This window comes from Juglans microcarpa x Juglans regia, chromosome 7D (genome assembly GCF_004785595.1).
Source record: "Juglans microcarpa x Juglans regia isolate MS1-56 chromosome 7D, Jm3101_v1.0, whole genome shotgun sequence".
Classification (NCBI taxonomy): Eukaryota; Viridiplantae; Streptophyta; class Magnoliopsida; order Fagales; family Juglandaceae; genus Juglans; species Juglans microcarpa x Juglans regia.
Genome location: NC_054606.1, coordinates 15,944,366 through 15,956,653, shown reverse-complemented (window position 1 = coordinate 15,956,653; position 12,288 = coordinate 15,944,366). Strand labels below are relative to the sequence as shown.

The 12,288-nt window shown below is 33.1% G+C and overlaps 1 protein-coding gene across 2 annotated transcripts; it reads left to right on the top strand.

Moving 5' to 3' along the window:
* The first annotated feature begins 815 nt into the window (after nucleotides 1-815).
* LOC121238259 (SHUGOSHIN 2-like) lies at nucleotides 816-4,400 on the top strand. 2 transcript variants are annotated; one of them, XM_041135087.1, is made up of 9 exons: nucleotides 816-1,247; nucleotides 1,334-1,371; nucleotides 1,533-1,641; nucleotides 1,736-1,759; nucleotides 1,865-1,933; nucleotides 2,880-2,918; nucleotides 3,013-3,109; nucleotides 3,209-3,269; nucleotides 3,821-4,400. In XM_041135087.1, exons 1-9 carry the CDS (start codon nucleotides 1,110-1,112, stop codon nucleotides 4,122-4,124), a joined length of 879 nt encoding a protein of 292 aa, XP_040991021.1. In that variant the 5' UTR covers nucleotides 816-1,109; the 3' UTR covers nucleotides 4,125-4,400. The 2 variants fall into 2 exon arrangements, with proteins under 2 accessions (XP_040991021.1, XP_040991022.1); XM_041135088.1 differs by lacking the exon at nucleotides 1,334-1,371 and having other exon boundaries at nucleotides 1,075-1,247.
* Nucleotides 4,401-12,288: the final 7,888 nt, after the last annotated feature.

Genomic DNA, 12,288 nt, shown 5'->3' with positions numbered 1-12,288 from the left:
TTTATACTAGGCTGAACAAATTATTTAATAAAATTTACTCAAAAATCAATTTTTCCCATTTTAATAACTCATATTTCTACCAAAGTCTTGTATATCTCACTATTATTTTTCTATTCTATTAAAATAATTTTTTTATATTATTTTTTTATAATTTTTTTACTCATTTCCTTTAAATCTTATAACTACTCAATTTGTTGTCTTTTGGAGAAGAGCAAAAGAAATTTTTTTAACTTATTTCTTTTCGCATTTTTTTAATTGTTTAATTACTTATTTATTTATAACAAAAAAATTTTAAACTATTTATCTCTCTAAATGGAATGTTTTCAAAATCAGTGCTCTTTCATAACAATAATTAAAAAAAAAAAAAAAATCTTTTCCCAAATAGTAAATCTTTTTAAAAAAAAAAAAAAAAAATCGGATCATCTCAACAGTGACATTTTCGTCAAATTTTAATTATAAAAAATAAGAGGATATGAAAAAATGTAAATGATTGGCTGGAGAGTTTATTTTGTTGATCAAAAGAATACTTTAGAGATGACGAGTAACTCTCCATATATGTTCAAATTGTCTAGAATTCGAACCATATTTGGACAATGATTTAAATTGAAAAAGGGAAACGAAGATGAAAACTATATAAAAACTTTACAAAAATAAATTTATAAGTAATTTGATCATGTGATACATTAAAAAAAATAATAATAATAATTTCTCGTTGAAAAATATCAAATCTGTCGTTGGTTAAGACTATATATAGGTTTCGTCGTTTAGAAATCATTATATTTCAAAAATGAGGTTCGGAAGGGTTTGAGAGGTTCGGACACTTGGCTTCGGAAAGCCGTTAGGCCGACCCACATGCACTTTTGGCTGCTGCTTGCTTTTTCTTTTTCTCCTCTTCGCCCTTTGCCTTTCACATTCTCTCTTGATTTAGAACTTCTTCTTTCTTTCTGAGTTTGCGTCAATTTTGTTACAATCTTTTCCCAAAAATCGGCAATTTGCGTCCAATTTTCTTTGCATTTCCGCAGGGTGCCACAAGCTTTGTTAAATTCAACTTCAATTTTCACTTGGGATCCAAAATTTTCCTTCTCAGTATTAACTTTGCGAGTGAGAGAATGGCGAAGAGGTCGTCTTTTGGAAGCATAATGAGGAAGAAACTATCCGACATTACGAACTCGCAGACGCAACCCAAACTCCCCAGCCAAGACGACAAACCGCCGACAGATGAGGCCTACGTCGAGCAACTCCTCCAGGTACAATCTTGCTTGCTTCTCGATACTATGTGATAATTTGTTGTTCCACTTACTAGGGTTGTTTACGTTTTCGATTTCCACACCAGGAGAGAACGGCTTTGCTCAAACTTATCTCCGAGAGGAAGTATCCTTCGATTGTTCTATCTATCTATCTTTCCATATTGCTCTGGAGTGTCTATTTATCTCTCTTCCTTTCCTTTCTTTCTCCCCCACAAATACCTGCATACGTTTGTTGTTATAGATACCTACTACTAAGAATGGGTGTCCTTAATCACACTACAACAGTAAAACAATTGAACTCAGTGCAGCTGAGTTGCAGAAACTGCGAGTGAGTCTTCAGAAATTGCAGCTTCAGAATTGGAACCTTGCTCAATCAAATAGCCAGATGTTAGCGGTGCGCCTGCTTTTCGCCTGAAACAAATCTTTTAATCTTATATCTACAATTCTGGTTCTTACTGGTTGTAACTATGTCATTGCTGATTGTGCAGGAACTTAATTTTGGAAGAGAAAGGGTAATTTTGTTTTAAACTCTCAACTCTATTTAAGAATTCATGCACATTGGTTGTGGGTTTATGCTTCCATTTTGTGTTTAAAACTCCCAACACTGCTTATTTCAGATAAAAACACTTGGTCATGCGCTTTTATGCAAGGATGCCTTGCTCAAAATGAAGGATACAGAACTGAAGGTTAGCTCTAACCTTGTATTCTATTATACTAGTCGTAAACCCGTGAGGCTGGAATAAGTAAATTGCTAGTACTTAGTCTGCATCAATTTTTGCATTTCTATGTCATCCTATTTTCAGGCTTGACAAGTTTTTTGTTTGGTTTGCATGCCCCTAAACACCAGGGTGTTTAGGTCATCTAAGCACTGAACCTCTGCAGAACCTCTTCTGCAGATTACATAAGACCAGTAGACAGTAGTCATTACATAATTATTACGTGAATATTAACTTTTCATGCCTGCCTATCTCTCGCTGATTTCCTTCTCCAAGTTTCAAGGTCGCTGCCAGAATCTCTTTGCACAATATTTACTATGTCATGTAGAATAACTAACCAGGTTCAATACTGCAAGTGCAACTTTCATTACTATTACTATTATTATTTGTTGCGAAATTTGCAACTTTCATTACTGAGTTCGTTTCGTTGAATTAGTTCTCTCTCTCTCTCTCTCTCACACACACACACACACACACTCCTTTTTCTCCTTGTGCCTTGTTCGAAAGTACATCTAATAGCCTATATATATTAGCATGTCGGATGCCATACATACTTCACACACAGATCTTTGGATTGAGATGTCATGAATTTCATGAACCTTAAACACCAGCCTCCAACCGTGTAGTTCATAACACTGCAGTATATGATATGATATAGTTAATCGATGTAATACTGATCAGAATGATCTTACGAACATTTTTTGTTCTTAGTAAGCTATCAAAAGGGAACTTCTTGTACTGATTTTTAATACTCTGCCAGCAACTACTCTCGCAAATTTAACCTGAAGTAGGCTAGATTCAAGGAAGCCCCGGAATGAAAAGAAAATATAGTAAACGAAATCAACTGAAATATCCTTCAGATTCAACTTCAACACTATGTTTTTAATAAAAAAAAGAAATATTTCTTCATTTGCAGAGAAAAACAGAGGTGAGCTATGAAAAGACTGCCTCTCAGGTGTGAGTTACTCTTCTTTGTTATGTTTCTGATACTTTGTTCGGGCCCTTCCGATTCTTTACATTTATTGCTTCGTGTATTTTGTTGCCTTAAGGAAGGAGAGGTGGCTGCAGAGCAACAATCATTGCATGAAGCTAACAGCAGTGGAAAGAATTCTAATCGCAACAGAAGGCGCACCAGAAGAAGTCGATGTAATTTTTAAGGACCTAAGCTGGATTTCATTTTCTTTTTCTATATTTGTTATTCTTTGATGGGTTTTATTAACATATCGGACCAACAAATACTTGCAGCTATGGGCCCTTCTACTGCATTTGAAAAGGCTGCAGATAAAGATAAGGTTGAAAATAAAAGGTTTGTTGTAGCATTAATATAGCTTAAACATACTGCATACATCTTAACTGCGTTGTGTCTTACATAATTCCGGGAAACCCCTAGCGAATAATATGTCATATAACTTCTTGCACGCATTCACCCTTAATGTGTGTTGGATATTTTACGAATAAGTTAGTCTACGTACGATCTCCATTTGAGTACTGTTCATGCAATCTCAAATAGTTATATTTAAAAAACTTTTAAAATTACAATAATATCTGTTTTTAAATGATAACTTTTTTCCCTTTTACACCCATTCATCAATGGGACTACACACGCAGTCCTCCACTCAGGATTGCAAATAGAATTTCTCTTTACAAATAGATGAACATATTAAACATTCAAAGAAATGCATGAAACGTCCTCCTTAAAAAGATCTAAAAAAATTCTTGATCTGTAATTGTTTCTGGAATCCTGCATTCATGTCTGCAGAGATGCAAAAAATGCTGTTATCATTGCTTTTTATCATCCCTTACCCCTTGAAAGAAAAGGGTAAAATTTTACATGCTGGCTTTTTTAACTTGGACCAGGCGTTGTATGAGGAGGCAATCCGCTAGGTTTAAATACCATGAGAGAGAACCCACAGAGAACTTATTTGAGATAGAGTATGCTAAATATCCACTCAGTCAGTCACTTGAAAATCCTATGCATGAAGGTCCTCTCCCATTAAAATCATTAATCAAAAAGGAAGAGGAAGTAGAAATTTCTGTGCCAAGAAAAGAAGCACAACCACCACGAAGATCTTCAGTTGGAAGACCATTACGCAAAGCTGTTGAGAAGGTGGAATCCTACAAGGAAGCTCCCATTAAAATTAAAATGCGGAGGACAGAGTGATTAGAATCTTCTCTCCCATACAAGTGAGTCAAGCCACTGTTTATAGAGAGCTAAAACCACACCTTTCCACATCTTTCTGTCTGTTGTCTGTAATTTAATGATATCGTTTTTTGTGGTATTGTCATATCCACATTGGTGTGATTAATCAGTCATGTTATGTTGTTGTACAATTGCAAAAATTGGTATATCCAAGCAAGAGATTGACTCTAATGTACTGATCTCTTTCGTATGTAATTGCTCATTGCTATAAATTAAGTGCCATAGAAAATCTTCAAATTTGCTGCTCTGTTTGAATTACTTCTATATCACAGTGGTGGGCTTGGGTTATTACATCTTAGCTAAATGTCTCTGCCTGGACTGCGGAGGGGCTGTTGAATTGGTTTTTTTTTTTTTTTTTTTTGTAACACAATAACACTGCATTGGGCTTTGGTAATCTCGGCTCAACCTGAAATTTTGCCGAAGTGCAACCAATTACATACAAGCCCAAACGGTGGATGTGTACAAACTTCCTGCCATGTTGGAGGCCTGTGGCTGTGGGCACTCTAAACATTCTCAAGGAACAGTCTTCGTTCAAAGTTCCATTTCTATTAAAATGAGTTAGAGTCTCATTTTATTTTCATGACATGTGAATAAATTCTCATTCTGAAAAATAATTTATAAAGCTTGATGGGTATACCGCATTAACATAATAGGATGAACACATAGGCCTTGTTTGAATTTAAAACCCACCTCAACTCATCTCAATTTATCTCATCTCATCATTACAACTTTTAACGTTTCACTATTTATCTAAAAAAATTAGTGTACTCAAAACTGCAGGAGCTCACTAAAATCGTAGGTATGCAATAGAGCAACTAAACTCTTATCATCATCATTATCAACTACTTGTATAACTCTGCAATGAAAAATTATTAATTAAAACATGATTGTGGCATTTTTATGAGTGGTAAAAAAAAAAAACAAAAAAACAAAAGAAGAAATCAAGCGTTACAGGAGAGAAGGAATACGAAGTGTTTCAAATTTTCCATTTTCTAATATTTATTGACATGATATTTGACATTATTTTAAACTTAAAAGTAATTGTCCCTTAAAGCAAAACTAGATCTTCTCTTTAGTAAAAAATTAAGAGCTCCATTTTCACCAGAGGGGGAGGAGGTTTCGACTTCATCCTCCTCCTTCCTCTCATTCCTCCATTCACCCACCTTGTCTATCAAGATTTCTTTTACTTAGTTTTATTTTACTTTCTTCAAGGCCGAAAAAGAAAAATTTACAACTTTCCAATCACTCTTGAGAGACACGCATGGCACAAGCAAATTCACAAGTCGAAAATCGTTCGGAGGAAAGTGGTGGTTTTGCAAAAATTACCGTGTGTGGTTCTCACGCACCGCTCACATCTGTGTGTGGTCCTCACGTACCACTCCTTACAGCAGCTCTTCTTGAAGCAAGCGTCAGATCAGCAAACTAGCCACCATCAAACATTTCAGATTTACCTTTGTGGCTGAAAAGAGACAAGTGTGTTGCCTTCACATGCCGTCATAGATTCTAAAGTCTATTGAAATTAGTCTAAACTGTAATCCGTCATTTTTTGCATCTATCTTACTGTTTTTCTTTTTGGTTTCCTTATTATTAATTAAAATAAAAAAGAGTTCGTCTCTCGGACGTTTGTCTATAGAGGTTGAATCCTCTATTTCTATGAAGGGTGAGATTGAATCTCTGTTTAGGCAAAGAGAACAGTCTCTTGGACATTTGTCGGTAGAGAATAACAGTAATGATGAAGACCATACCAGTCACAAAAGAAAATAGTATACTGGTGGAGCTCCAAATGTATTATTTTGGTTTATGATGTCATATTTGATATGGTGATATCGCAGAATGTATCCGGTCATAGATGTAAGTTTATCTGATGAAGGAATGATGATTATTTTCCCTAAAAATAAAAACAGAACAAAACTAGAAAAGGTAGATCAAAGGAGCAAACCTGCAACTTCCAAAATCATATATATATATATATATATATATATATATTGTGTCTAGATTTGTTTCAACTTTAGTCTTTGGTGCATGAGGAGTCATTTTCAGGTTTGCCAGCAATGACGGAACAAAATGTTCATCCATGTGACTTGGTGCTTAGTAGTCAAGAGCACAAAATCTTCAATGGTGAATGTTTTGTCAATAAAACACCAGAATTCTTCATAGAACATGCTTCAGCATTAGTAATACAAAATAAAGTTAGAAACCGTGTGGGGGCCATAATATTGGAGGAGGGAGTCTTTTTCTTTCCCTTTTTCCCCCTATTTCTTTTACATATCCTGAACCATCAAAACCCATCAACTTATAATTCTATACACATATGTATCCCACACGCAAAACAACATATATATATATATATATATATAAATAGGTGGCCAGCAAGCAAAAGATTTTGGACGGCCCTCTGTATCTGTGTGATGGAGAAGTCCAATCCAAGATCAGATTTCACCTGCGTTAAACAAGAAAGTCTGGTTTTTGGCCACTCCCGTGAGCTCTTGGACATGTTGTCCCCACAAATCCATCACACGTTCATCTTCGCTATCAACTTACAGAGAAAGGCCATATTAATCCAAGTTAAACTCTTATTTAAAAGTACTACTGATCTCAAAACCCTCACATGCAAAGGGATGAATATGAGGACAAATGGGGGCGGCCATTTTGGAGAGAGAGACCCCAAAAAGGCCAAAACCGCGTGAGTGTAATCACGGACTGTTGGATCTCTGTTGTCATGTTGTATATCATTCATTATTCTGTGTTACATTCATGTTCAATGGCCACCATTCTCTCATTTCTTTCTTTGCTTAACCTTGCAAGGAAAAATTATTAAATCAAAAGAAAATCAATACCTTAGCACCAATAATTATTGCTACAGAACACTAAATAGGGACTCCTAGGTTGCAGTGGGTTGGGCCAAAGGGTCCATGAGCCCAACAGGATTAAGTTCATGGGCCCCGAACCACAACTCGCCCGACTCCGGGCCCTAATTTGCTCCTAGCTTGGTTATTCTTAGTTTCAGAAAATGACCCATTGCATATAAAAATAAAATTTTGTCATTTATAAGTCGATGTGTTAATATAATATTGTTGAAAAACGAAACTTATAAATAGATTTTCTTTTCATAATAAAAGGAAGGGAATGGTATAGTTGTTCCTTGAAGAATCCATGTGCTTGCATGGTGGGAAGTAGTGTTATAAGATGTTCAATGGGTGTTATTTTTTTTATCAAGGAGGGTGCTGATCGTGTAGTTTTTGAGTTGGTCTTGATATAATTATAACAACATTCCTAGAGAAAGGATGTATAACTTTTAAGAGTGGGCAGGTTAATATTCTTACTTAGGGTGTAAATATAGTTGGAGGCTTTTGCTTACTTGATATGTTTTTAGGGATGTTTTATGCTTTGTATACAAGACAATGGGGTTGTAATGTGGTTTTACTCTTACCTAAGTGAGCTTTATAACTTAAGCATGGTAGACGGCTCCTTAGAGTCTTGAATGATGATGATGATGATAATTAATAAGGGACACTCCGAAATGAACATGATGGCAAGTGATTGCCTCAAACTCATTAGAATGGTGGGGTTCCTTAAAACATCTTTTTTTAATTTTCTTCTTCAACATTTTACTCTAAAAGAATCTCCGACTAACTTAATCATCGGAGTTATTTACCCCCGATCATCGTCGACAATTAGCTTCTTGCTTGATTTTTTTTTTTTTTTTTTTTTTCCTCTGGTTTTATGTATTTCACGATTGAATGTTTGCAGATCATTAACAGAAGAAAAGCCTAATAATTTCTCCAAATTACAGTGCTTGTAATCTGATCAAGATGGTGTGCAGTACAAGACATAAAAACCGACACCATAATTGGGGCAGCAGTGCATCAGATCTGGATTCAAAATCTGGTTGTGAAACCAAAGAAGGGTCCGATGATCGATGTAGATGATGCTGGACAGTCTGATAAAAGTCGTCCAGTTGTTGAGCATCGATATGGAGGATATCTATAATTGAGTTGGTGAAGTTGATGGTTGGGAGCCATATGCTCAAGAAATTCCTTCATTATTGCATGAAGTACGATATTACAGTGTACATTGACTGTGCAATAGTTTTTGAACAATATCCTAAAAAAAAAAAAAAAATTACTACTTACATGTCCACCAAGTGGTGTAACATGATGAACCTTACAATGTAAATGTTGGTATATAATTTTTTTTTTTTTATTGAGTGATTCTGATGTAGTAATTTCCATCAAATTTGCCATATAAAAAGTCATCAATTTTTTTCATATAAGTTTCATATTTTATTATTTTTTTTTAAAATGATTACGCGATGATTGCACAATTCACAATTACAAATATATTTTCTCCAGATAAAAAAGACACGCGTCGTTCATCTAACGAGAATGATTTCGACTATACCCAAATGAATTATTTTTCTAAATAATATTAATTAATGATAAGATATGACTATAGCTAGGAAAAAAGATCAAAAGATGGATGAGAAAGGATTAAACAAAACTTGGTTGGAGGAGCCATTAAGGAGCTAGCTTGCTTTTAACCTTTTTATATTTTATTTTTATATTAAACATTGTTGGTGTAATGAGGGCTTGGGATTCCAAAGATCCTACAACTACAAAACATGATATGATTTGAGATGGGAACTGACGACCCACCTAAAGACTTAAAGAGTCCTATGTGACCTATTTATTGTATTTTCTGTCTTTCTAATATTTATATATGTTACTAATGGAGTGGAGCCCACACGGTTTTAAACAAAGTTGTCATCCATTATTCTTTTGGATTATGCAGACAGGAATTAGCCGTTGAAGACCCCACTGATATTGGTGGACTTCAGCTCGGGGGAGGGTTTCCTTTCTATTTGAGAGTAATCCAATTCAAACTGAATCTATGTATATTCCTTTACCCCCTCCTTCCTTTATTTTCTCCTTTGATGTGGGATGGAACCCCAAGAATGGAGGAACACTTGAGCTTGAAGTAACCTCATTTGCACGAATAAATTCAGTCAACTTCAGTCCACACATACATATTATATATAATTTTTATAATCCTTGAAACCGTTTTCTTTTTGTTTTTTTAGATAAAAATTTCGTGTAAATGAAAAAAAAAAAATTGTTATTTATAAATCATCCCATAAATTATGCATTGTTTATTGGAAGACTTCCTGTAATTATGAAAAAAAAAATGTCAAAAATAATGTATTGGTAAATGAAGAACTTAAATGGAGTTTATTTTATTTTTTTAATTACTTTAAAGAGTAAGATAATAATTGTATAATAATTTTAGAATATTGCATATTAAACGAAGACATGTTTTCCTTTGAAAAGTAAAAACGTTGTAATAGTCAAAATTAGGTTGAGTGTTGTTTATCAGTTTTTAGTTATTAAATAGTATAATATTAACCACTAATTAAAATTTATTGAATTCTTTAGTTGGATTGAAATATAGGCTAGGGATGGCTCAAATTCGAGGAGTGTCTATGGTTTCTCGCTGTCTAAGCCCCTTCTATCTGTTCTCAATGATTATTTTGATATGATAGTCAAGTCTAGGTATAGAAGCCACCTTACTACAAGAAAAACTAATATTTGTAATGGATTATTTGCGATAATAAGGATTATTTGTGACGATAAAGATTATTTGCGACAAAAACAAACTTATTTTGACAAAAAATAATCATTTTCATTAGAAATAACTAGTCACAAATAAACAGTTTTCTTATAGCATATAGATCAATTATCTCCTCCTATTCTATTTTGCTCGGAAAGTAAAAAATTATTATCGAATGATATAGTTGTAAAATTTAATATTTTAAGATACAAAGTCATGTAAAACATCTAATAATTCGAGATGACAAAGTGTAGCCGGGCCTTGCAGCAAGCATATATATCATGTAATTTTCCGAAAAAGTGGTATCTACAAAAATATATTTATATATATATATATATATATATACATATATATATATATATATATATATAATATCTTGTAGTGTCAAGGAAAGATGGGGGATAAAAAGGTTGAAATCAACCACTAAACTGTGGGGATGTTGAAAGGAATATTAGCTGAGTAAGAAACAAAGGGTTCTTGAAAAGAATTAACGAATTGCTTTTGCGACCGTTAATGGAATCATTTCTATCAAAAGGCAAAAGAATTCTGGTTAAGGTAGGTCCCTAATTTCTTTCCGACTCTTACACTTTTTCATGCAAAGATGTTTGTTATCGGACAAGAATTTTTTTGCAAATATTTTTTTTATTAGAAAAGTAGTATATATGTGCAGTAGTCTTGCAAGCATGCTATTTCTTCTAGATAAAACTTAATTTTCATCTCCTCTCATATATAAAATGACACTACAAGAAACACGAGTATTTGTGACAGATTATTTTTTACTAAAATTAATATTTATAATAAAAGCAGACTCATTTTAATAAGAAATACGCAAATTTCGCAGAAAATAGTCATGGAGGAATTTAACTAAGCACATGATAAAGCTTGGTCAGAAATTACATATATAGGGTTAAATATACAATCAATTTCTAAGGGCCTGTTTGAGATTACGATAGGTGTCTTAAAAAATGCTTAAATAATCTTAAAAACTCTTTAATAAAAAAAATTAGGTTGTTTGGATATTACATATTAAAATATTTTTAATCACAAATAAGCTAAAAAATACGTTTGACAAAAAACACCAAAATACGAAAAGTATCATTTTGATGTTTTTTCCTCAAACGTGCTTTTTCTAGATAATACGGAATGTAATTCAAATTTTAAAAAGACAGCCAATGAACGAAAATACTTATACAATTTTAAGATAATTACAACTTTTAAACTTTCAAAAATATGGTCATAATATTTAAAAATTCAAATAATCATAATTTCTATATTAGAAAGTACTCTTTAAATTTGTTTCCAAACAAACGTAACATATTTGAAAGTACTTTAAACATAAAGTTACCAAATAGTAAATAACTTTTTAATAGTAAAATTTATTAATTAAGTTATAAGCTATAAGTCTTAAAGCTATAAGTTATATTTGTCACCACAGTTCCAAACATGCACTAAGTCTTACACCAATATCATTTTGCTTTTTGAATTTCCAATTTTTTGAAAAACTTAAAATATTTAAAACAACAATAAAATATTTAAAATATTTTTTGCAAATATTTTTTATTTATTATAAAAGTAGTATATGCGTGCAGTACTCTTGCAAGCATGCTAGCTATTTCTTTTAGATAAAACTTTTCATCTCCTCTCAGATATAAAATGGAGGAATTTAACCAATCACATGATAAAAAAATGGAGGAATTTACACAAATATCATTTTGCTTTTTAATTTGAATTTCCAATTTTTTGACGAACTTAAAACATTTTAAAAAAGGATAAAATAAGAAATTCGAGAAGCAAAAAGATAGCAGTGTAAAACGCGAAACCTAATTATGTACTCGATCGAGCCCCAATTATATATGATCCTCCTAAAATCTTTTAAGCCAAATTCCCTTTATTTATCATGAGTTAGAGTTTCATTGGAAGTGAGCTATATGTTTAAGATTTTATCCAAACTCAAAAACTGATCTTGAGGGTTTTAATTCTTCTTTTTAGTACATTTTCTCCCTTGTAAGTGCAACTTTTGGTTGGTTAAGAGTGAAGACATTGCAGGCATATTGGCCGGGCCCTTTTTATGCTCATGATGGGGGATCAAAGACAATTGTAAGTAATGTATTTATTATCACTCAACCAAATGGCAAATAAAGAATGGTGGTGCTATCCATGTTGCCAACCAGATCATAGTCTTTGATGCAACCCACTGCAGGTTTGATTGAGAAGGCATCAAAGGTACGATAATGTGGGGTCCAAATGTGCAAAAGGGATAGTCAGTCCTACCAAAGAGTCCATGATGAAGATGATGCCCACTCTACATTAAATCCCCAAGTTTTTTGTTTTTTGTTTTTTTAGGTTTTTTTATTTAGTTGTTCTTGTATATATAATGTAATAATGTTGGTAAAAGTGATGTTGTAATGATACTTGATGTCTCTCCTCTTTTCGGGTATTTAAGGATGGCTTTCTTAAAGACTGCTACATTAACAAACATCAAGTAGATGGATCTCCTGTTTTATGGATACCTTACCCA